The sequence below is a fragment of the Martes martes genome (genome assembly GCF_963455335.1).
Source record: "Martes martes genome assembly, chromosome: 1".
NCBI lineage: Eukaryota > Metazoa > Chordata > Mammalia > Carnivora > Mustelidae > Martes > Martes martes.
Window position 1 is genome coordinate 13,255,777 of NC_137888.1, and position 24,836 is coordinate 13,280,612.

The 24,836-nt window shown below is 48.0% G+C and overlaps 1 protein-coding gene across 1 annotated transcript in view; it reads left to right on the top strand.

The window, feature by feature from the left end:
- Positions 1-24,836, top strand: part of TIAM1 (TIAM Rac1 associated GEF 1) — a 383,928-nt gene that overhangs the window by 353,443 nt on the left and 5,649 nt on the right. Inside the window, exons 20-27 of the mRNA XM_080799863.1 lie at positions 4,726-4,834; positions 8,742-8,921; positions 9,015-9,133; positions 14,158-14,266; positions 18,802-18,860; positions 19,637-19,739; positions 21,847-21,934; positions 24,228-24,400. Of these exons, the coding sequence (XP_080655989.1) occupies positions 4,726-4,834; positions 8,742-8,921; positions 9,015-9,133; positions 14,158-14,266; positions 18,802-18,860; positions 19,637-19,739; positions 21,847-21,934; positions 24,228-24,400 (940 nt within the window). The remainder of the gene's footprint in view (positions 1-4,725; positions 4,835-8,741; positions 8,922-9,014; positions 9,134-14,157; positions 14,267-18,801; positions 18,861-19,636; positions 19,740-21,846; positions 21,935-24,227; positions 24,401-24,836) is intronic.

A 24,836-nucleotide genomic window follows, 5' to 3' on the forward strand; every position in this document is an offset into this window, starting at 1 on the left:
TTCCCGGTAAACAAGTTAATTTATCATGTTCTGGAAAACTTTGCCTAATGGAAATGCATATCATGATCCAGGAGGGAGACAGTCTTCCAGCACACAGTGTCCTCAGAGCACTAATGAGGATTTATGGCTGGTACCTCAGTGAAGAGGCTTAGAGCTTACTTCCCCCTCCTTGGCTGGCTCTCCTTTATCACAGATACTTCCTGTGGTGCGCCTCCAACCGACAGAGCTCATCGACCCACACACAGTGGCGGTGGCTTCTCGTATAGTTAAAAAAAAACAAAAAAAAAAAAACAAAAAATCAGATTAACTCAGATGTCAGGAGCTCTTTGTTACCACAGATTAGAGTAGTTTGCATTCTGGAATTCTCTGCGAGTGCAATCAGGCAACGTATACTCTTTTTTTTTTTTAACGTGGCATCCTTTACTTGGTGGAGTCGGGCCACATTCCATCCACGTGGCTGCATATATGGCTCCGTGGTGTCACAGAGGGAGAACGCTTTGGCCCTTTCACCTTTCCTGGGCATTTGGGTTGTTTCCTTTTTGGGGCAATTACAAGTGAAGCTTCTGTGCAGATTTGTGTATAAATGTTAATGGATATCTGCTTTCCTTTGGCCAAGTATCTGGGAGTGGGACAGTTGGAGCACGTGATTATACCAGTGCGCATTCCCACCAACGGTTCTGTCTCACCCTCCTGAGGTCATGGTCCCTTTTTATAATTTTAGTCATTCCACTGGGAAGATTGGGCACCTCATCGTAGCTTTCATTTTAATTTCCTCTAGGACACGACGATGAGCATCTTCTAACGTGCTAATTTGCCTTTAATACACCCTCTTTGGTGAAGCGTTCAGATCATTTGCCCATTGACTCTGTTGGTTGACTGTTTTCTTACTATGAGTCTTGCGAGTTCTTTCTATGTTCTGAATATAACTCCTTTACCAGAACCAGGATTTGGAATTATCTTCTTGTGGTACTGCGTCTCTCAAAGATCCGAAACTTCAGATTTCGATGAAGTCCAGTTTTTCGACTCTTTTTCTTTTTTGAGTCATACTTTTGGCGCCATGTCTGTGAAATTTTTGCCTGAACCTGGGTCCTAAGGAGTTCCTCCTTTTTTCTCCCAGAAGCTTTGCAGGTTGGGCATGTGCATTTCGGCCTGTGATTAGTTGTGAATTAAATTCGTTAGGGTGCGATGTTGGAATCAGAGTCCTCTTTTTTCCATATGGATGTCTGATTTTTCTTGTGCTTTTTGTCGAAATGACTATCCTTCTGTCCTCATCCACTGTATTAATTTTGCAATGGTGTTGGACTCAGGTTCAGTTGTCTGTATACGTGGGACCCCCATAGACTTCGTAGACTTCGACCTCTCCTAGAGCTTGCCGAAATCCGGCTGGGTGCGGTTAGCACACACGTTTAGGGACTGGGCTGAAGGCTGCTCTCGATATGCTTTTGTGTGTCTCTGCCTCTCTGCAAAGAAGCTATTCAGTACACACACCCACGTGCAGACACTTAGCATAAGAATATATATATATATATATATATACATATATATACACACTTAGATATTTTTATTTGGAGATAATTTGAGACTTAGGGAAAGGTTGCAAATATAGTCCGAAGAATTTCTGGATATCCTTCACCCAGATTTCCCAAACATGAATATTGGACCACATTTACTTCTTTATTTTCCTGTCTCCGGTGTGTGTGTGTGTGTAATATAATTTTTTTCCTCGAACCATTGAAGAGTTTAGTTGCGGGCATAGTACCCCCCTTTTTTAAAAAAGATTTTATTTATTTGTTTGACAGAGATCACAAGCAGGCAGAGAGGCAGGCAGAGAGAGAGAGGAGGAAGCAGGCTCCCCTCGGAGCAGAGAGCCCGATGTGGGGCTCGATCCCAGGACCCTGGAATCATGACCCTGAGCTGAAGGCAGAGGCCTTAACCCACTGAGCCATCCAGGCGCCCCACTTAATACTTCTTTAATCCTAATTACTGCATACATTTCATTTCCTGGGTGTTCAAGTGCTACTTGGATGAGTGCGTCTTCTCTCCTCTTCATATTAAAGGTGTTAATCGTTCCATTTGAAATACAGTTTGGTTGGTTAGTTTCTGTTTATAATGATAATATATTTTTCTAAATGAGTACATTCATTAGGACAGTTAGAAATTGTGACAAGGGTCGGTAATTTGTTAATTAGAAAGTTGCTTAGTGAGGGTCATAATAAAAATGGATACATTCCAGATAGTCCTTGAAATGTTTGTTTGTTTCTTTGAAGATTTTATTTATTTGAGAAAGAGGATGAGCAGGAGGAGAGGCAGAGGCAGAGGGAGAAGCAGGCTCCCCGCTGAGCAGGGAGCCTCATTTGGGGCTCGATCCCAGGACCTTGAGATCATCAGCTGAGCTACCCAGGCATCCTGCGACACTTGGTTGTACTCTGAGACATCTAACGTTGATTATATTCACTTAGGAGTCTCCTGCTGCGGGGCTGGTTGTTTGGGTTTAGTTCTGGTTAATCCCTTGAGGAGAGTTAGGGAGACAGAACTTGATGTGGACATGGCTGCATTATGAGCAGAGTTGTTCGGGGAGGGACTGGTACATGGATTCTCTCAGTGAGCTCTTTCTAAATGGTCGCAGTTCTAAATTCCACTCGAGTGGGACTCTCTTCGCTGACCTTCACTGTCCTGGTTTATGGCAATACCTAATAGTCTCCCTTCTGTCCGTAAGGCAAGACAAGTATCGTCATGGCCCAGGGGCTTGTTTCTAGCACATCTGAGTTGGCTTCTGGAATTGTCTGCGTCTACTCTGAAAACTATGGCTGCTGGTTGCACCATCCTACTTAGTTTAAATCCTGATTTTATATTTGGCCAAAAATATAAAAACTCATTAAAATATTCAAACTGTGGGATGCCTGGGTGGCTCAGTCAGTTAAGCATCTGCCTTTGGCTCAAGTCATGTTTCTAGGGTCCTGGGATCGAGCCCCGCACCAGGCTCCCTGCTCAGTGGGGAGTCTGCTTCTCCCTCTCCCTGTCTCTGTCTCTCTTCTTCTCTCTGACAAATAAATAAAAATATTTTTTAAAAATAATGAAACTACATTGCTTAGAACACTAGTCCTCAGGCAGTATTAGAAAAAAAGAATTAGTTCTGACGTCAAGTTTTGATAAAATACTCCCTTGGAAACTTACATTGTCCGTCAGCCAGGGAGAGTGTTTGTGACATTCTCTGGAAATACAGTCTTTGTGTATAAACTCCTCATACCTGTGCACACTTTGTGTCCTGAGAGCATTTTTTAAGGCCAGAAGAATAAATGAATACCTTAATTATGTTTATCTGTGGCTGCCTGTATGGTTAAGTCCTAGGTAAGTAGGAAGTTAAACAAATGACCTAATATGGTTAATGTGAGGCGTTAAGGTTAGAGCTTTTTCTTCCTCATCTTTTCTTGTTGAATTATTGAGTCTGTTCGAGGCATCACTGCCCCAGCAGAGTCAGACTGTCCCTGCTGGGACCCTCTCAGCCAGGGTGGTGAGGTTGGGAGGGGGGTGGGGCTTGAAAGGGAGAGGAGGAGACGTAGAACGTGTAAGAAACTAATGTAGGTCTCTTGTTACCCTTTCTGGGTGGTTCCAAATAAACTTTTTGTTTTAGTAGATAGTCTATCAGAATTCTGTGCATTGTTTGTTAGAAAAATTGCACATTGAAATCCAAAACTTTTTTCTTGGGATTTCACTTTTAATTCTAATCAGTCATGTGCTCTCTCTCTGAACAAGACTAGATCAGTGTGAAACATAAAGGATATTTTTCTGAGACTTGTATATATATATTTGGGCATATGTATGTATATATGTATATACATATGTATATATAAATGTGTAGGATACAGAGCATCCTTAGGCATATTAAATTCTAGGTTTTTTATGTTTTTAAATTTTTTTAAATTCTGGGTTTTTTTTTTTAAGATTGACTGATTTATTTATTTATTTTTATTTATTTTTTTTTGGAGAGAGAGAGAGAGCAAGTGCAAACAGGAGCAGAGGGAGAGGGAAAGAGAATCTCAGGCTGACTTTGCACTGAGTGGGGAGCCTGACACAGAGCGGGATCCCAGGAGCCTGAGATCATGACCTGAGCCAAAATCAAGAGTCAGCCCAGGTGTCCCAAGGCACATAAAATTCTAATAGATCCTTTTGAGGCAGAGGGTGTGGGCTGGGATAGGATACCTGACTCACTCCCAGAGTCAGGCGTGTTTCTCCCATTCTCACCTACTCCATGCTAGGACACGGAGCCGTGTTGGAGAGGGCAGAGTTAGTGACCAGGGACGAGTGTCTTCTAATTTGGGGGCGTATGCATTTCCTGTCTCTCCTTGGTGTGTCACTTGGACCTCCCAGCAGGAGCTAATGAGAGATTGCAGGAGCATTCTGCCTTTTTCCAAAATGCCATTGATATTTTCTCATTAACATTCATACATCTCAGCTGGGGCATTTAAAGACCCAAGGCTGGAAAAGCAGTGACATCTCCAGTGTAATTAGCGAGAAGGCCAGCTCCGGCACGGAGCGCGAACACGTCAGCCCTCACCCTTTCCCTAGAGCAGTTTCAGGCCATTGGTGAGCAGAGTGAGGCTGTGACAGGTGTGAATGGTGCTGATTTGTGGGGAGGGTCAGGCACATGTGAGCCCCCCGTGTCCTGCTGATATTTCCAGATGAGGATGAACGTGAACTAACTGCGGTTTTTCTCGTTAAATCCAGAAAGTGCTGTTCTCTCTGGGGGGATCCTTTCTGTATTATGCTGACCGCTTCAAGCTCTATAGTGCCTTCTGCGCCAGCCATACGAAGGTCCCCAAGGTCCTGGTGAAAGGTAGGCGGGCGAGGACTGCGTGGCTGGTGGGCGTATCTGGTGTAATTCACACTGCTATGGCTGGCAGCGCCAGGGGCGTTTGGACAGAGATCCAGGAGTTGTGCCAGATAGTTCCTCAAATAAGGGTACTGAGAAGTGAAATGCACGACTGTCTCTCTTTTTTTTTTTTTTTTTTTTTTAAGTAAACTCTGTGTCCGTCATGGGGCTCAGACTCACAACCTCTGAGATCAGGAGTTGCACACTCTACTGACTGGGCCAGATGGGCACCCTGACGTCTTGAACTAGCCGTCTTGTCAATAATTAATTAACTAACTAATTAATTTTTAAAAGATTTAAAAAGATTTTAAAAGAGGAGCAGAGGGAGAGGGAGAAACAGATTCCCCCCTGAGCAGGGAGCCCAGTGCAGGACTCCATCCCAGGACCCCTGGGTCATGACCTGAGTGCAAGAGCCACCCCGGCACCCCTTGTCAGTTTCCTTGTAACCCAAGTTTTGACTAAGCTATCTGGGGCCAGAATTAAGGGGTCGTTTTGCAATAATGCAAAAACGGGGGTGGGTGGGCTTTAGAAATTCCCTGCTTTATTCCTAATTTTCACTCATTTCCTTGTAACTTTGCACACTTCATATATGTTTTGGTGGCATTCCATCTTTCCCGCACCTTTTTTTTTTTTTTTTTTAAGATTTTATTTATTTGATAGAGAGACCAAGAGAGAGTTCAAGCAGGGGGAGCAGGAGAGGGAGAAGCAGGCTCCCCCTGAACAGGGAGCCTGACATGGGCCGATCCCAGGATGCTGGGATCATGACCTGAGCTGAAGGCAGCTGCTTAACTGACTGAGCCCCCCAGGCACCCCTTTTCCTCACCTACTTTTGTTGCTAGCTGTGTGATATTAACCATTCCCCCGGCCCTCGACCTGCAGTTCTGTTTTGCATAGAACAGAGTAGGGTTTTAAATTGGCAGGGTCCTTTCCCTCAGTGTTCTGGGAGATGATGGATCATTCTGAGAGCCTCCAGGAAGCTGTTTTGCTTCCCTAGTTCACATGTGATGTTGGTGATAGGTAAATGGATTAAAAAACAAACAAACAAAAAAACCCAACCAATTTCTCTGGGGAACAGTATAACTAGTAGAAAGTTGGTTTGCAGAGACTCTCTGGAAATCAGCCTGCTTGTTTTTTTTTTATTTTTTTGTTCTTTTAAAGATTTTATTTATTTATTTGACAGACAGAGATCACAAGTAGGCAGAGAGGCAGGCAGAGAGAGAGGGCGAGGGGGAGAAGCAGGCTCCCCACTAAGCAGAGAGCCCGATGTGGAACTTGATCCCAGGACCCTGGGATCATGACCTGAGCCAAAGTCAGCGGCTTAACCCACTGAGCCAGCCTGCTCAGTCTTAATACTTCCCCGTGGCAGTCACATGTACAGCTCCTGATCCAGTCCCTGAGTACGCAAATAATTGATACATGTTATGCTTTCCTGCCAGAGAGAATGAGCTTGACTTAATTTAAAACCTATTAAGGAAATATTAGTACAATGCGGGTCTCTGGATAACAGAAGAGCCTGCCCCAGATAATGACATACTTCATGGCAGAGATAGTTCATGCAACAGTATCTCCTCCAGCCCAGAAATCCGAAGGGTGCCTGGGAGTCTCCTTGTCCTGTTGTCTGGCCCAGACGGTGTCTTCACATGCACTGTATTCACATGCACTGTTGCTCTGGGCACGCATTTCTTTTTAAACTTTAACTGAACGCCGATGGGTAGGAGATCGTTAATGTAACAACTTCAGAGCACTTTGCTCTGCTGTAAAATTATATACGCGTTACAGTCCTTAGAGCAATTTGTGTTCTTTTTAATCACTCAGTAGATTAAAGGCTTCCCCTATAGGTTTTTCTTAATTCAATAACATTGGGGGTTTTTTTGCACCTGAAAAACATTATCGTGTCTTTCCGAACGATCCCATAAAACACGGGGCATGACCTACATTTTTCTAATGGCCAGATGTGCCAAGAGGGAGATGAGAACGCTTTGAAAACAGAAAGTACCCGACTCGGACTCTTAATGGGCTCACAGCGAAGCTGGACGGGAGGGACACTCCTTTAGCTCACGAGGAGCTGAGAACCGCCCCTCTTTAGTTCTGGCGTGACATGTAGTTGGTGGCCTCAGTGCTCCTGGCCGTATTTCTGGGCTTGCGGACTGTGGGCGGATCCCTGTGCTCCAGGCAGATGCGGACACACACCGGGCTGTCCCAGAGAAGCTACGGCGTCCCTGTGCTTTCGCTCAGGCTGAGCCTCACTTCCCGACTCTCAAGCCATTCATTCCCAGTGTCCTTTCTCTTCATGCATTTCTTCTTTGAAAGGAAGAGAAATGGTGGCTGAACCCCAGGAGTCTGGTTCCTCTGAATGGGGCTTAACGGGGATGAAAAGACGGTGGTCTTTATGCAGCCACCTTCCCGTGATTGCTGTTTTAAAGATAGAATAATCATTTTACAATTCATGATGTCCTTTGACCCCGTCTTCTGGTGTTTGCTCACACTGCTTGTCCCCGGAGATGGAAATACGTTTTTATCAGAAGCTTTTGAAAGCACGTAGGCCCACTGTTGGGTCACTTTGATATATTGTCCTTAAACCGCCCCCCCTTTCTTGCGCTTACTCCCTTTTCCGTCTCCACCATTTCTTTGCACCTGGAAAGCATTAATTAGCCTTGTCTTCCTAATTCCCCACTGGTGGCCACCTCTCTGCTTATCTGGGGACCCACAACTCCCCAGGGCTGCTTTTCAGCCCAGCTGGGACCCACATAAAAACCGGGCTGGTGAGGGAAGGGCTCCCGGAGTTATATGAGGTCAGGTGTACATTTCCCTGGGAGAGAACTCTGCAGTCCTGGGCAGGAGGGCCCGCCCTCCAGATGCTAAGAGTGGGTAGCCCTGAATTAACATAGAACAGATCTGAAAAGGCGTTCACTGTGGGAGGGCCAGCCCTGCCCCACTTTCCAGAGCCCCGAGCATGCTGCTTCTGGTTTGTGCTTTCTTTTTTTTTTCCCCTCCTGTCTTTTCTCCAAAAAAAAGAGGCCCCGCCAGCAATGGAAGGCTTGAAAGAGACAGAGAAAACCAGGGTAAGGAGTGTTTTAAAATGCAGGCTTTCTGATGGTTCAGATACGGGAAGCCAACGGATCCGAAGACAATGGCCATTGAAAAGATAGTTTGTTCCTCACAGCTCCCACGAGGAAGAGGAAGGGGCATGACGTGCCCCCTGGGGCCCCATGGGGCAGTGCCAGGGCCAGTCAGGAAGCAGAAGGAGCCAGGGGAAGACGTGGGCGACTTTACTGCCGTTGCTGGGAGGGGGCAGGAGGAAGGCAGGGTGGGCGGATTTAGGATTGGGTCATTTCAGTGGACTCTGGGATATCGGGGCTGGCCCAGGTGGTTTGGTACCTGGCCCTGAGTAGGGCAGGGCACAGTGGCCCAGAGTGAGAGATCCCACTAGAGGAGGTAGGGGGGTGGGTCTCCAGATCGGTTGGTTTGCATATGAAAGGTGTGCTCCCAGGCCAGTCCTTTACCACCTCTAGGAATTGGTAGCCCTAGGAGGAGGGTTATTAGTCCCAGAGTCTGTAAGGCCCCCCCCCATGTCAAAAAATATCAGAATACAAAGTCGCTCTTAGTCCAAGGAGGCGTAACAGCAGCTCCTGAAAACCCAAAGTGTGTAGGATTTACAAACCTTGTGATCCCTTTACTCAAACCCTGTATTGCCCCCAAATAAATAAGACAGGCCCTTCCGGTCATCTCCCTGGGGCCCGCACCTTCCGTCTCCCTGCAGCCCGCTCTCCACTCGGTCCTGGGGAAGGGTGCCTCAGAATAAGTGAGGGGGATTGTGGGGAGGGGGGCGTTTCGGGGTTCCGCCCCGACAGCCTGTGTTTCTCTCTTCCAGCCAAGACGGACCCGGCTTTCAAGGCGTTCTTAGACGCCCAGAACCCGAAACAGCAGCACTCGGCCACCCTCGAGTCTTACCTCATCAAGCCCATCCAGAGGATCCTCAAGTACCCGCTTCTGCTGAAGGAGCTCTTTGCCCTGACGGACGCCGAGAGCGAGGAGCACTACCATCTGGACGGTGAGCCCCGGGCCCCGAGGTCCGCCCCCCTCGCGCGCACCTCCAACGAGAGCCTCGAGATAGCCTTTCCGTTTCCTGCCTGTTTTCTTCCAGTGGCCATCAAGACCATGAACAAGGTTGCAAGTCATATCAATGAAATGCAGAAAATTCATGAAGAATTTGGGGCTGTGTTCGACCAGCTCATTGCTGAGCAGACTGGTGAAAAGAAAGAGGTAAGGACGCCCGCTTCTCAGGACACCCAGCAACGAAGCTGGGTTGGTTTCATTGTCGTTGGGTTTTTTTTGAAGGTGTTATTTGTAAGTAAAATGGTTATGAAGCTATGGTTTCTGTTAGTGGAACTTTTGTCGTTTATCCAAGGCTGCAGTTGAATTTTCTTCCTCAGCTGAATTATTTCTTGATACAGGAACCGTGTTTCTAAGTCTCACTGCTTCCCCCTCGGGACCTCTGGTTCTGTTAAGTGTGAGCTCGAACTTCCAGACATAGCTGGGGCCGCTTCTGTAAGCACCATAAAAGGTCAAAGCTACATCCCTGGAAATTAGAATAAGGCTTGGCATAGAGTAGGTGCTCAGTCAATATTTGCTGAATGAGTGACAGTTTCAAATGACTTTAAGAAATCTTTTTTTTTTTTTTTAAGTCTTACCTAAAAAACCTACTTAGAAGAAACAGTGACAGGAAACGATACACCTGAGAAAAACTTAGAGCAAACCCTGAGTAGTGCCCGAGTCATTGAGAAGACTTCCCAGGACCCTGGGATCGTGACCTGAGCGAATAAAAATTCTGATAATACTGAGATGAATCAGAGGGCAAGGCATAGTACGTGATAACATTCATCACTGCCTCTGGACATTCAACTGGAGTATTCTCCTCAGGTTTGCTTTCTGCCTTTAAAGAAAAAATAAAGGAGAAAAGCCAGGAGGAGACCAAGCAGAAAACACTCCTGCTGGGGTAAAGGGGGAGAGTTAAAGGCGAGGGAGTGGGGGATGCTTGGTTGTTTAGTCCAGCTGAGAGAAGAATGGCCTCGTCTTCAAGGTATACAGGGTTCCCATGCAGGTTCATTTTTATGTCCTCAGGGAAGCAAAACAAGTTTTCAGACTGCTCCAAGATAATTTTCAGATACAGCTAAAATCTTGGCATCTCCTCTAGACATAAAATCAAACACATATTAAGAAATTTATTTTAGGGGGGCACCTGGGTGGCTCAGTGGGTTAAGCCTCTGCCTTCGGCTGGGGTCATGATCCCGGGGTCCTGGGATCGAGCCCCACATCGGGCTCTCTGCTCAGCGGGGAGCCTGCTTCCTCCTCTCTCTCTGCCCACCCCTCTGCTTACTCGTGATCTCTGTCTCTCAAATAAATAAATAAATTCTTTAAAAAAAAAAAAAAGAAAAGAAATTTATTTTACTCATGGGGTCGGAGGGAGCCAGGCAGATGTCCTAAGGGTTTATTGGAAGGGTTGGAACTGCACAGGTATGTTCACGAAGGGAAGAAATATGGCGAGGGTTTGTGAATGGAGGCACACTGGTTTCTCCCAGTGGGAGGAAGTCGGTCAGGCTGGTATCTGACTGGATGTCCGCCGTCTGCACCTTGTAGAGAGTTTCTGGAGGCGCCCAGATGCCTCCTGGAGGGCTGGGGCCATCAGGCCTGGGAGGGTGTCCTCCAGAGGACGCGTCATTCTCTGCGGACGCACAATTTATTTTTTTCTGCTGCTGTGGCAAGCAGAACCCAAGCGTGCTCTCAGTCTACCTGACAGATGCTTTCATCAGTCAAGGAGGGCAGGAAGGGTGGGCGCTGCGACTCTGGAAAGGTGGATGGAGAACTCTGGACGGAGTTTTCATTTTATAAAACTTCTGTGAGAAGAAGAACATGGTGTGCTTATGAAAGGGCAAAACAACAGAAAAAGGCAAGAAGCCAAAAAACCATTCTCCATCTCAAAACAAAGACCTTACCACTCTTAATGTTGGGGTGTTTATTTTGATTAAAAAAGTTATATATCTGCATATGCTTGAAAGTTATAGTATACCTTGTTTTTTTTAATGTTATTTTAAATTATTCAAAAGAATCATTTAAATTATTGTGTAATAGTTCATTGTGTGGCTGAACAATGATTAATTCGTATCGTTGGGTAATTCTCTTGGCTTCATTTATTGACTACGATGAGTAATCCTGCAAACATTTTTTGTCATAACACTTCTCCCTCCTATATTTTGGTTTTTTTCCTTTTGATAGAAGTGAATTTTGTTGAGTCTTGGAAATGAACATTTTCATTGTATTTCATTGTATTGTTCATTATCTGCCGAGCTCGTTTCTGGATTTGAATGACCTTGGGAGCAAAGGGCCATTATGCTAAAGACGATAATGTGCACAGTGGATTGCAAAGCATTGAGAAAAAAAGATGAATATGGTTCAAAAGTCAGAAACTGTACAAGGGACATGGCTTTGGTGAAACTGCCCATTCTCGGAAATGAAATTCTGACCATCAGGCGAGAAATCTTTCCAGTAAGGAACAAAGAGACCAAGTGCTATACAAACTAGCCTCCCGTGAGCTGAGATTTTGTAAAAAGAAATGTGCAAAAGATGGAAGGAGGAACATTTGCCTGCCTACCAGTGTTAAAGAAAAGGACAATCCTGTCTCCGTATTCTGACAACCAGAGCCCAGAAGGAGCAAGGGTCAGAAAAGATGCGGAACACGGCAACGGGAGATTGTGTTTTGACACCGTAAGAAGAATAAGGAAGAAATGGGTCCCCAAGGCAGGGCAGAGGTATCACGGCCAAAGACGATTGATCTCTCTGGGAGAAGGACATGGTTTCCACGCAATCCCTCTTTGAGAATGGTCTTGCAACCGGAAAGGATAGAACGTCTTGATTTCACAAACACAAAACCCGGGGGAGAATGGTTTCCAGGGACTTAGTGCGCACGTCAGTTACAATGCTGTCACACTGCTCGCAGCGTAAGCTGGAATAATTATGGAAACCTGGAGGCAGGCAGGTCATGTGTCCGGATTCTCACGAAGGTGATTCCTGATCATTGTAGTTCCCTTTTAATGGCAGTATCCAGTAAAAACCTAGAATGGATTTATGAACGGTTTGTAAACAGTTACGGATAGGAACATTTATCAGTGTCTTTTGGGAAAGGTAGGCCACTATTGAAACGGTAACGTTCCAGGGACGGGGGTACCTGATCCTGTCTTCAGCCATCTTTCCTGCAGACAGAGAGCAAAGCGGGTTAGGAAACACTGTGTGATGAAGCTAGGCCTTCAACCTCCTAGTCTGTGTCAAACCCTGGGGAGCTGGACTGGATTGCACAGATCATTCCTTTTGCTTAGGTAGGAGGAGAAAAGGCCTCAAAAAAGAGGGCTCAAAAGACCTGGTGTGGCAGGACATCCCAGACCCCTAAGCAGAACTTAAGTCTTCGGTTTGGGCCGAAGATTCAACAGTCAGTAGAAGGCCAAGAGGAGGCACTATTGGCTGGAGGGGCGGCCCTGACCCCCGTCTTCCATTTGCATGTGGAAACTTGAGGGAAACCATGTGGGCTGGGACTGGATCAGTCCATTGTTAGAATGTAACAAACAACTCAGCATCTTCCCACGCCCTGCAACAAACGCAGGTGTGTTCTAGTGAACACAGCTAGGCTTAGGCATGCCCTTTCCACAGCTGGAAGGGGGAGCTCAGCAGGGCTGGTGGAAGCTGGTTATGCCAAGCGCATGGCCCAGGGCACGGTGACCAAGCCCAGAGTCATCAGGGATTTGCCTGGTCGAGTGGGAGGTGCTCGAAAAATCACACGGCAGAGGGTGCAGACCCAGAATCTTTTGTTGGAAGGAGGAAGTAGAGTTTGGACAACCATCTGCTCTAGTGACCTTTTAATGACTTTTAAAGACTTATCTCCTAAGCCTGGGGCCCAGAATGGTGGTACAGGGAGTCTGACTTCCGTGTTATAGTAAGCACCCTGTGTGGATGCGTGGGGCACGGGTGGTAGAGACATTATAGTTTCCTTAGCTGATCCTGTCCTGGGAGGTTGGCTGCCTAGTTATTTCCTATGTCCAGGCAAACTGATATGATGGCTGAACTTTTTTTTTTTTTAAACCTTTGGCTATCCTACTAATAACACAGGTCAGCAATAGAGTAATTATTACCCTAACGATCCGTCAGTCACGACAGGGATGGCAACACCAGTGCGTTTTGTACTGCTGGAGCCCCATGGCCAGCATCAGATGGTGTCTGGCTTGGTGCCTCAGGAGGGGCACTGCCAAGGGGCCCTGGGTTCGGCAGAGGGCTGCTCGGTCCCCGCTGTACCTAGAAACCCCATCAGGGCTTACGCAGCAGAACGACCCGGACCCTTGTGTCTTTTAGAAGCTCAACATCAAAGTTTAATATCTGAAATGCTGCCCTGAGCTTGATTGCTGCGACTGCAGAGCCTACCGACCACTTCACTGTATTTATCGGTGGGTGGACCGCGGTCTCTGATGGTTACAGAGCCTTGTTCTCTGATGTGGTTGCACCGAGAGCAGGTCAGAGACCAGATGATCCTCCCACCGGCAAGTGGGCTGCTGAGTGGGGAGGAGGAGGAGACGTGGATGGGCGTGCATGTGGGCCCTGGACTCCAGTGAAAAAGGCAGACGGGAGGCATGGGCAGGCACAGGCACTGGATTACTGCGCGGGCGTGTCTGGATGGCTCTCCAGAAGGACTCACGGGGACGGGCTGGCCACTGGACCTCACGGTTTCTGCGGCTCCCAGAGCACAGGCTGCGCACACTCCAAATTCCTTAGCTGGCTTCTCTCTCCCTCCTCAAAAGTGAAACGGAACCTTTAGACAGAGCTGGAAGAAGAAAAAAAATAATCGATTCCACTGCTTCCTGGAAAAAACTGTGGCTCCAAGGGGATTTAAACTCACAGGCAGAAAGGCCTAGTTTTCTGGGGCGGATCTCAGTGATGGACGGCTGCTCGTCTCTCCTTCGGAAACTGCCTCCATTTGAACACAGACCGATGCCAATTTCGGAGATGAGTTTTGGCAGATTTACTGTGTGTGAATTTGGGGGCAGACCCAGTTTGTCTACCTCTTTGCCATTTTATTCTTGAAATTCTTGTGGACAAATGTGGGATAAAGGAGAAAAAAAGTGACCAGATGTTTTTAAGGACAATGTTTTCATGAAGTAAGATTGACATCAGCCTGCCAGATTTGAAAACGTGAAAATCCGTCTGTCTATACAGCACCCCGTAAGGTTTGCCCTGTCCCTGTTTTTCAGGTTGCAGACCTGAGCATGGGGGACCTGCTTTTGCACACCACGGTGATATGGCCAAACCCACCAGCCTCCCTGGGAAAGTGGAAAAAGGAGCCAGAATTAGCAGCCTTTGGTATGTATCAGAACAGGGTTGGGGCGTCTGGGTGGCTCGTCAGTTAAGCATCTGACTCTTGATTTTGGCTCAGGTCATGATCTCAGTGTCGTGAGATCGAGCCCTGCATTGGGTATGGAGCCCGCTTAAGATTTTCTCTCTCTCTCTCTCTGCCCCTCCCTGCTTGCTCTCTCTCTCTCAAAAAAAAAAAAAAAAATAATAATAATAATAATAACAGGGTTGGTGGGGATAGCACAGAGAGGGAAGCTGGGCTTATTTTGCAAAATAAGAACATTTCTTTTTCAAGACCCAGTTTATTGACGTTAAGTTCATTTCAGTTATCTGAATCATTCTCCCTGCCCCGGCCACCAGCGTGTCCGAAATAGTGAATGAAAATTTCCAGGTCCGTATGGCCAGTGTGACCACCCTGTCACATAGGAGGGAGGGAATGGCCTTGCGAGCCTGCCCCACGAATCAGCATGTAGGCAGGGAAAGGTTTTGTTGTCACTGCTAGTCACTGCTCAGAATCTTTTCAAAATAACGGGTTAATAATAAGCCAAGGAAAACTTGTGTGAGAAACGAAGACAATGTTGCCTGGTTCTGAGAGATCTGAGCTCTTTCCTGGTGTCTCTGACTCTGCCACGTGGGTGATGTTGGGATTCAGGCCGTCGGTTTGCAGCTGGTCTGGTGGGGCAACACTGCGGTGCCGTGATCAGTTGTGAGGTGCTTCTCAATCGCGTGACTAATTCGAGCCGAAGCAGAGACACTTGTGGATGATTTATTTTTTAATAAACTAGTTAGGCATTTTGAGACAGAAAACTATGGGAATTGCAGGTGTAATTCAGGAAATACGGCTTGTGGTTGCAGGAAAATTCTTGTATGGGATCGGGTTCTGTTTTACATTGTATCTTCTGAGCCCCGAACAGACGACTCATTGGTAGGCACACGATATAAAGGAAATCTAGTATTTTCCATTCTCTTACCTTACCTTGTGTTTCTAGGGGAAAGGGATGGTTGCTTATTGCTTCTCTAATGGAACACATTTTTTTTTCTTTCCCCCACGATGTGAACGGAGTATCCCCAAATGGAACATCCCTGTGGTATTAAAATCAGAGTGTTGAACATCGAGACTGAAGTTCGACAGTCTTGATGTCTTAGATCACCCAAGGCTTCACTGAAAAACTTAGTGACGTTCCTAACAGTTTCAAAGAGCCGCTAGAGTTGTTGATGCCATTTCCTTAAAAATAACAAAGATGGGGGGCACCTGGGTGGCTCAGTGGGTTAAAGCCACTGCCTTCGGCTCAGGTCATGATCCTAGTGTCCTGGGATCGAGCCCCGCATTGGGCTCTCTGCTCAACAGGGAGCCTGCTTCCTCCCTTCTCTCTCTGCCTGCCTCTCTGCCTACTTGTGATCTGTCTGTCAAATAAATTAATTAAAAAAAAAATAGCAAAGATGGGTAGAAGTGTGCAGGGAAAGCGTGTGACCAGATAGGACATACAAGAAAGGATTGGGATATTGTAACATGTTGGTAGTGTTTGATGGGCGGCTGTTTTCGGTGGGATAGGGATAGTTTGTCCTCCTCCCCCTGCACATTACCAGTTATGTCTCTTATCTTGTAATTTCTTCTTGGAAGGGCTGGGAACTTTCAGATGCTTCTTGGTAGGTGGCTTCTGGGAAGTAGGATTCCGAAGTAAATGACCCAAACCGTCTATCTTCTGGTTTCTGATTCCGGGTTACCGATGAATGGTTCCAGAGTTCCACACTGGAATTTTCTGTGACTGTCTCCTGAATTGTACAGATTTCCTGTGGTTAGAAATAAACAGATTTAGGGGCGCCTGGGTGGCTCATTCAGTTCAGTGTCTGCCTTTGGCTCAGGTCATGATCCCAGGGTCCTGGGATCGAGCCCCGCATCGGGCTCCTTCCTCAGTGGGAAGCCTGCTTCTCCCTCTCCCCCTGTTTGTGCTCTCTCTGAAATAAATACATAAAATCTTTTTTTTTTCTTTTTAAAGAAATAAAGAGATTTAAAAGAAGAAAACAATTTGGAAGAAAGGAGGGGTCGACCAACTTTCTCTGTGAAGGCCACGTAGTAAATACTTTCATGTTCAAGGGCCAAGAGGCCATGTGCAGTCAGAGGCAGACAACATGTAACCAAGTGGACATCTGTGTTCACAGGCTGTACCGAATGGGCCGTGGGCCCCAATCTCCCAACCAGCGGTATAAAGGGTGCCAGAAAATGCTGGTTTTGAGGTGTGGGGTTTTACTTGGCTGCTTGCTGCCCAGGCTCCGATAGAGAACAGTGCGTGTTTCACTCTGTGTCACTCTGCTCCCTGCCCCATGGGTTGCTTCCTGGGGTTGGGAGGGTGGGCTGGCTCCCCAGATGGGAGCCCACAACCCCTGTGCTGGGTACAAATGATGGAAGCCACAGCCCCCAGGCCCTGATCGATGGTCACACTGCCGGTGGGTCCCATGGGCGCCATAGTTAGTGAGGTGAGACGCTCCCGAGGCTCTGGGAGAAGCAGGAAGGATTCAAGCCAGGGTTGTGAGTAAGGGCAGACTGTCCTCACCATGATGAGATGAAATTCTTCATGGGTTCCCAGTCCGTAAAGGTGCCACATTGGACCATTGTGGTGGCATGAACAGAGCCTTGGAAACACCCTTCGAAATCAGGAGGAGTTGTTGTAAGGGAAGCAGAGTGATTACCACGGAACCAGCAGCTTTGGGGTTAAAACGTGGTTGTTTCTTGTTTTGATTTAAGTCTCTAATCTCAGGAAACAGTGTAGCTTTCTTCTGCAACTGAAATCGATGAATTATGCTCCTAGCACCTTGGTATTTGCTTCCAGGACAGCTCATCTGAACTCAATGTTGATCATCACCTCGAAAAAGAAAAAGAAAAAGAGTTTGTCGAGGCTTCCGCCTTTTTGGGTATTAGATGATCACCTTCCGGGTGTGGAGGGAGCGCTGGGGGCGGGCAGGGGTGGCTAGGAGTTTTGACTGAGGTCCTGTCTATGACACTGACAGCACTTGCAGTCAGTTGAGTGAGAATAACCCCAAGGGGCCAGGGAGAGCTTAAGGAGGAGGTGGTTGTAACCCCCAGCTGAGGACCACTGTGGCCCTACCACTGTGATCCAAGATGGCTGAGGTCAAGGTCAACTGAGGCAGGCCAGCCGCCTTTTTGGAACCATGGCTGCCACCCCATTAAGCTGTGGTCCCAGGGACGTGGTGCGTCTCCTGAGAGTCAGGTCACTGGACACCCTCTCCCGGGAAGAGCTCCCTCAGTTTTAAAGGACCTGTCGTCCTGGCCACTGTAAGTTCTGGAGGCTTCCTGGTGAGCACACTGGGCCTCTTCAGGTACTGGCCTCAGCCTCTGTGCAGAGCTGGTGCAGCCTCCTTGGCCAGTGGGAAATTGGGAGAGGGCACCTCTCAGTCCATCCTCTGGGATTCTTAAGGGGGCCCAGATGCGGGGAGCGCTAAGGGCCAGGGTCAGTCCTGACCCAGTGGCTAGAGTTGGTTTCCTCACACCTTCAGGTTCTTTTCTGCAAGGGAGGTGAGATCCGTCCTGTGCCGAGGGGAGGCAGGGAGGCTGACCGATCCTAAAGCAGATGGAAAATGAACCAGACACTTTGGGTTGGTCTCCAGAGGGCCTGGGAGCCTGCCCCCACCCTATCCCAAGGAAGAATTTGCTGAACATTTATTCCCTTTGTAGTTCTGGGTCTGGTACACCAGGCGTGCCCTCTCCAGCTGCCATGGGACTGATGGGGCCCCGGCTCTGCCTTGGGCCGGGGCGTGAAGGGGGTTGGAATCCCTGCCACCCAGAGCCAAGGATGGGCTCGCTCCGCTTCTAGTCCTCCGGGCGCCACTTCTTCCTCCCCTGGAGCAGGGGTCAGAGTCACCGAGTGGTCACCACGCTTAGCATTGTTCAAGGAATTCTATGGACTGTGCCTAACTATTGTGTCTCCCCTGTCCCCCAAACACTGGGAGGGTAAACCGACCTACTCCCTGTTTCTAAATGCTTCCTGTGATTCTGATTCAGTCTGTTTGGAGGAAGGGCACATGCATTCTGCTTCATAAACTGATTTTCATTTCTTTGGGTCGGAAAGATGAATTCTGTCTCCCAAGCTCTGAGCACTCTGTGCGTGTGTATGTGATATTAGGTTGGTTGGCACAAGTCTCCATCACCGTAGACAATATCACTGTCATTGATGCCTGCCTAGTTTCCTCTAGCCGCTGACCTAGCACGTCTCTGTTAACTTGCGTATCGCTGGCATTTTAAACTTGAGATGACACCATAGTTAAATGGTGTTTAATCTGAAAGTTTCCAGTGGGGCGGGAGGGTTTTTTCCATTTATTTGGGCTTTCTGTGTTTTTATGGAACCTGGAAAGTGTTGTCTCAGTAGGCTTGGTGAGCGGTTGGAAGGTGGAGTCGGCGTGGGCTCGCGCATCTCGCTGCTTTCCTCCGAGCTGTAGTGGCAGTAACCTCCCATTAGCAGGGTTCAGGGGAAAGCCCCACGCATTATGTGCTGTAACCACCTGTGTCTTTTTTTTTTTTTTTTTTCCAGTCTTCAAAACTGCTGTGGTCCTTGTATATAAAGATGGCTCCAAACAGAAGAAGAAACTTGTAAGAATCTTACTTCCCCCTTGGATTGAAAGGATCTCCTTTTCGGGCGCCTGGGTGGCTCAGTGGGTTAAGCCTCTGCCTTCGGCTCGGGTCATGATCCCAGGGTCCTGGGATCGAGTCCCACATCGGGCTCTCTGCTCAGCAGGGAACCTGCTTCCCCCTCTCTCTCTGCCTGCCTCTCTGCCTACTTGTGATCTCTCTCTCTGTGTCAAATAAATAAACAAAAATCTTTTTAAAAAATTAAAAAAAAAAAAAAGAAAGGATCTGCTTTTCTATCCGCTTCTCAGTTCTGCCTGCATAATGATCATCCTACCCCTTTGCCAGACACTAGCCTCTTTTTTTTTTTTTAAACTTTTTAAACACATTCGAAGTGTTGCTACGAACTGGAGGAAATTGCCCATCCTGCCTTCTGTCTGGCGGGCTCACCCTGAAAGCATGAAAGCGAATCGATATCAGGCCTGCCAAGACCAGAACCTTCCTGACACTTGTTTGCTTTTTCCATTCTCCTTCTGGGAGCCCCTCTTCTCCTCCTTCCCATGTCTCTCTTTTACCTGGATCTGCTCAGCGAACTAATTGGCAGACCCCATGCCTGCTTACCTAAACGCTGCCTCTCGCTTTGTGCTGGATGAACCAAAGTGCCATAGGGCTGAGGTCCCCCCGGACAAGTGTGGGGGTTCCAACCTCACTGATCTGGGGCGGGGGTGGGCGGCGCAGTCCCATCCAGTCCAGGCCAGAACAGATTGTTCTCAGGCACCTCGTTCCTTCTCTTCCTGCAGGTAGGATCTCACAGGCTTTCAATTTATGAGGACTGGGACCCCTTCCGATTTCGGCACATGATCCCTACCGAAGCTCTGCAGGTTCGAGCTTTGGCGAGCGCAGGTAAACCCTGAGATGCGCGTGTCCAACGTGTGTGTGAATTGTTGGTCTGAACCCACACTCTTGGTCGAACCACCCTACCATTGTTTTCCCTCCTATATTCGACTCTCTTCCCCCCCAGCCTCTCCCCTGCCTCTTGTTTACCCAGCCGTTTACTATTTGAATGAATGAATGACCCGAGTGAGTGGATGTGATGTCTTCAATACCGTTCTAAGGAATTCTAGTCGTTCTGTTGTGTACATTAATATTACATCGACCGATGTCAGGGTGGCAGTGAGTCTCGTATTTCTGGAGAAAATCCTGGAGACCATGAGCAAAGTCCATGTAAGATAACTCACTTGCTTTTTTAACCAGGAGACCGGAGATGGCCACCAAAAGCACAAAAAAGCCATTAAATACGTGTGTGTGTGTCAAGCATTACAAATCTTTGTGTTAGTCTGGAGGCCTTTGAAATGTCAGGCCTTTTCCTGCGATCCAAATAGCCGTGAAGCAAGTCGTCGGATAGCAAGAATATACTTATTACTATAAATTAGATGATGCCTTAAGCTCAAGAGCCATGAACGCCAGCAGGGTACTGACCAAGAGAAGGAATATTTTTGTGACTCGGCGGCCCTGCTCAGGGCCTAATTAAAGGCCATTCTGGGGAGGAGCTGTCAGCAGTCACTCTCCTGAGCACACCCCGGAGGGAGCACCTTGGGGGTCAGGTGGAAACTCTTAGGCCAGCAGGTGCAGCCGTTTGGTTGGCCAGAGAGGCTGTGGAAGGGACCACCACACATACACGGTAGATCCCTATTTCTGTATCCTCTCCGGCACCCGATGTGTCCACTGTGTGGCTCATCTTGTCCCCCTTTCTGCGTGTCACCTCGCGGTAGAAAATGTCAAATGCAAAATCCGCTTCAGACAAACGTATTCAGGATGATCGTTTGCCTGAGGAAGGTTTCTTCCTGACCGTCCAGCGCGGAGATTTGCCCTGGCGCCTTTTTACGTAGCGATTTGATTTTCAAGACTCTGTACCTATTTTGCAGTCTTGGGCTGCAGATTACCTAGTTCGTGTTTCCCAGTGCCTGGTTTACAGGATGGGAAGCTGATGTTTATAGCACACGGCAGGCTTCTCAGCCAGAGATTTTCCCTTCATGGAGGACGAAGTACATACAGAATTTAAATTCTGACAAGAAAGCCATCTTTGTGATATGCCATTCCATTCTCACTCTGCTTTTCATTCACATCAGGCTTAAAACAATCAAGATAAAAGCTTGTTTTAACTGAGTTACAAAGACCAGCCAACATGTTTCTCGTTTTGAGATACATTCCAGTAGATCTCAGAAATCAGAACGTGCGATTGCTTGATTTTTATCTTCGTTTGGGAAGACCGGTGGAAATTTTGGCAGAGGAGCCCTGGTTGGGATGAAACAATGTGGGCGCGGTGAGGGTTTGTGACCGGCGCTCTGACCACGGGGAAGGCCGAGACCTCCCCATGTGCGGTCTCGATGTTTGTAGCGATTGTTTCTTTCACAAACACTCTATTCAGGACCTAAAAGAATACGTACTGCTGCATTGTAAGGCGTAGAGATGAAAGCCAGCTGTTCCCACCTCCTCAGCATCCCGTTTTTGCTTCCCTCAGAATGGGTACCTTGGGGGTGTCGAGAAAGCGAAACCCCATTTGTTTCCAGGACCTGCTTGTCCAGGGCACTAGGCCTGGTGGCTCACAGGGAGGGCTCCCGCCAGGGACACGCAGACCTGCCTCTCTAGCGTTGGCCTGATCGAATCTGCCTTGCGACTACTCACTCAGCTGAAATCGTTCAGCCGAACAGGCTGTGCATCGAAAGGGAGCGGCTCTTGAATCCGTGTGAGGGACTGACGGCCCTTTCAGACCACCGAGCCGGAGATTTCAGCACCGGGAAGTTTTCCAAGTGCTCTTTCCCTTCACACCCGTTAAGGCTTTCGCTTTGTCTCTTTAAGATGACAAGGAGGGTCGTAAGGTACCTTTGGCCTTTGGAGGCTCTGCACTCCTGAATCTCACACCGAGGCGGGCGTAGAAAATGCTTTTGTAAAAATGCAAATAAATCTCTTTGAGACGTGCCCTAATTCATCCTTGTTCTGATTTGTCTAGATGCAGAAGCAAACGCTGTGTGTGAAATTGTCCATGTAAAATCTGAGTCTGAAGGCAGGCCCGAGAGGGTCTTTCAGCTGTGCTGCAGGTGAGCCTGGGGCCGGGACGGGCGGACCTTGCTGCCCAGACCGGAGGGGTGTGCCGGTGCAATGTTCCTCCCCCGCTCCGCGGTCTGTACGCCCCCCTGTGCGTCTCTAGATGCCCTGTGCTTTTTCTTGTACATTTCAGAAATGCGCTAACACTTAAATAACACTAACATTAAATAACACTAATTGGGGGCACCTGGGTGGCTCCCTCCGTTAGGCATCTATCTGCCTTCGCCTTGGGACATGATCCCAGAGTCCTGGGATGGAGCCCTGCGTCCGTCTCCCTACTCAGCGGGGGGCCTCCTTCTCTCTCCACCCCTCTCCCCACTCATGCTTGCTCTCCCTCTCTCAAATAAATAGATATTTAAAAATAAATAACACCAACTGGACACGTTAAACTGATTTTATCAGAACATAGACAGTAACCTCATTAACTTCATATCCTTCTAGAAGGAAGCAGGAATTTTCTTGTGTGTGCGATGTTCAGATGAGGGCTTTTTGCCCATAGTTACATTGGAGGAGAAGTAGATTTGAAGGATGTGGCTGTCTTGTACTATTTTGTTTCGGTGTTTACATGTGTTTATACTGTAGCATCTCGGAGATGAGGCAGGTGGAGAATGAGCTGGGACGAGATAGGAGGGTGTGGGGTGTGCAGGCGCTACCTGGGTCCTGGTCACGTCAAAAAATCTCGGATGGGGGTTTGCCACAAGCTGCTCAGTGTCACCGACACATCTCAGGGGGAAGCTGAGCTTAGAATATGGGCTTCTGCTGATCACTTCTTGTTCGTTTCCTTTCCCCACCCCCGGTCCTTCCCTCTCCTCCTCCTCCTCCTCCTCCATGAGAATTTGAGAATTTTTTTCAAATGCAGCCAGTTCTCCCTCCCTCTTTCTTTTTTTTTTTTGGCCTAACAATGTCAAAATGAATGGTCTCGACGGCCAGTGGCCAGTGTCTGGTGTATTTGGCTTGACATATGATCTGTACTCAGGCTTTAAGCTGATCATGGGTACTCAGTGATTTACTCAGTACCTCCCCAGTACCCCACAGCTCGGGTAGTAATATGCTGTAATTTCCCTACAGAGAAATCTGACAGAGTTGGAGCGCCTGGGAGGCTCAGTCGGTTAAGCATCTGCCTTTGGCTCATGTCATGATCTTGAGGTCCTGGGATCAAGCCCCTCGTTGAGCTCCTTGCTCAGCGGGGTGTCTGCTTCTCCCTCTGCCCCTCCCCCTGCTTGTGCACGCGCTCTCTCTCATAAATAAATAAAATCTTTTTTAAAAAATTAAAAAAGAAATCTGATAGAATCAGTATTGTTGGGCTTATTAGCAATATGTTTTCATGTTACTTCTAGCATTGTAAGAAGGCCCATGAACCAAGTATGAACTGTGCTAAGCCCCTTTATGCATTTACTTCATTTAGCCTTGGCTTGGGGAGCCAAGGCTCATGGAGGGGCCTTGGCCTAAAATATTACAGCAAATGAACTCCGAGTTCAAAGTCAGGGAGATCTGCCTCCATAACCCCTGTTTTGTGTATCTGCATCACCTGTCTGTGTCGGTGACATATCAACGAAGGGCAGAATGTGGGAAGCTGCTGGGACTAGAATTGTCACTTTTTTCACATGGTCCACATGTGGTTTGAGCACCATCTTTACCATTTGTGATTTTGTTGGTAAGGCCCGGGGGGTCTGGTGGGCCTGCTCCTGGAGAAGCCGTGTTCATCATTGATAAGGAATACCAGATACCAAGAACTTCATGAGAAAAATGACTCTCACCCCGGAAGCACTTTTTTATTGTGGGAATTAGGACTTGGGAAGGTTGTTCGATTCTCTGCAGTGTAGCTTTAATACAGACTTGGTGAAGTGTGTCATGGGATATTTCGCAGAAGGACAACTCAAGAGGGAGCTACAGGTGTTGGTTGGGACATCAGATTTCGGGTGCTCGGCAGAGCTGAGAATCCCGTGGTTCAGTTGTCTGCAAAGCGTTTTGGGAGAAAAGGCTTTGCCATAAGTGTCAAGGGCAGAATCTGTCAGTGGCTGGGTGCGGGATCCGTCTGCTCATGAATGGGTCATCTACCCCACATTCGCTGCAGAAGATGAATCAAAGAGCGTGAAGGGAAGGAAGTCCTTGTTCTCTGTCACCAGTGAAGAAAACATGGCTCAGCGTAGAAACGAGTTGTGGCCTCATTCTCTATGACCTTTGGCCCTCAAGGATGTTTGTTGGGCTACACCCGATAATATCAGAAGTTCCTCGTGTGTTCAGGACTTTGCCCCTAACACATGTCCATCTTCTTTCTTCTTACAGCTCTCCAGAAAGCCGGAAAGATTTCCTGAAGGCTGTGCATTCAATCCTGCGCGATAAGCACAGAAGACAGCTCCTCAAAACCGAAAGCCTTCCCTCATCCCAGCAATACGTACCTTTCGGAGGAAAAAGATTGTGTGCGCTCAAAGGGGCCAGGCCGGCCATGAGCCGGGCAGGTACTGTGGGGATTCCGACGTTCAAGATCCCCGTCACCCCCGCTCCACTGTAGAACTCCAGAGAGCTTGACGTTTTCGTCGAGCAAGAATTAGACGTGGCCTTGAGGGGGCTAACGTTGGAGTACAGCCCTTCCCTGGTGTGAGGTTCCTTGCCCGTGCTTCCTTCCCAGCAGCTCCCTGGGTCTTCTGCCCTTCATTTATGCCTCTTGCCCTCCCTCCAGCTTCCCTCTGCCACCCTCCTCCTTTTGGCTGGGGGCTCCTCTCTCATTCGCCACACCAGGAAGTGAGTGCATTCTCTTTCTGGAGGGCCTCTCTCAGCCTGCTTGCGGAATGGGAGTCGCTGCTTTGCATGGCAGCCATCTTTGTTTAGCCGAAAGCAGTGTGTCATGTCTCCGCAAGGTCGTGGCCCACCATTCCGAGAACATGGTGGCCTCGT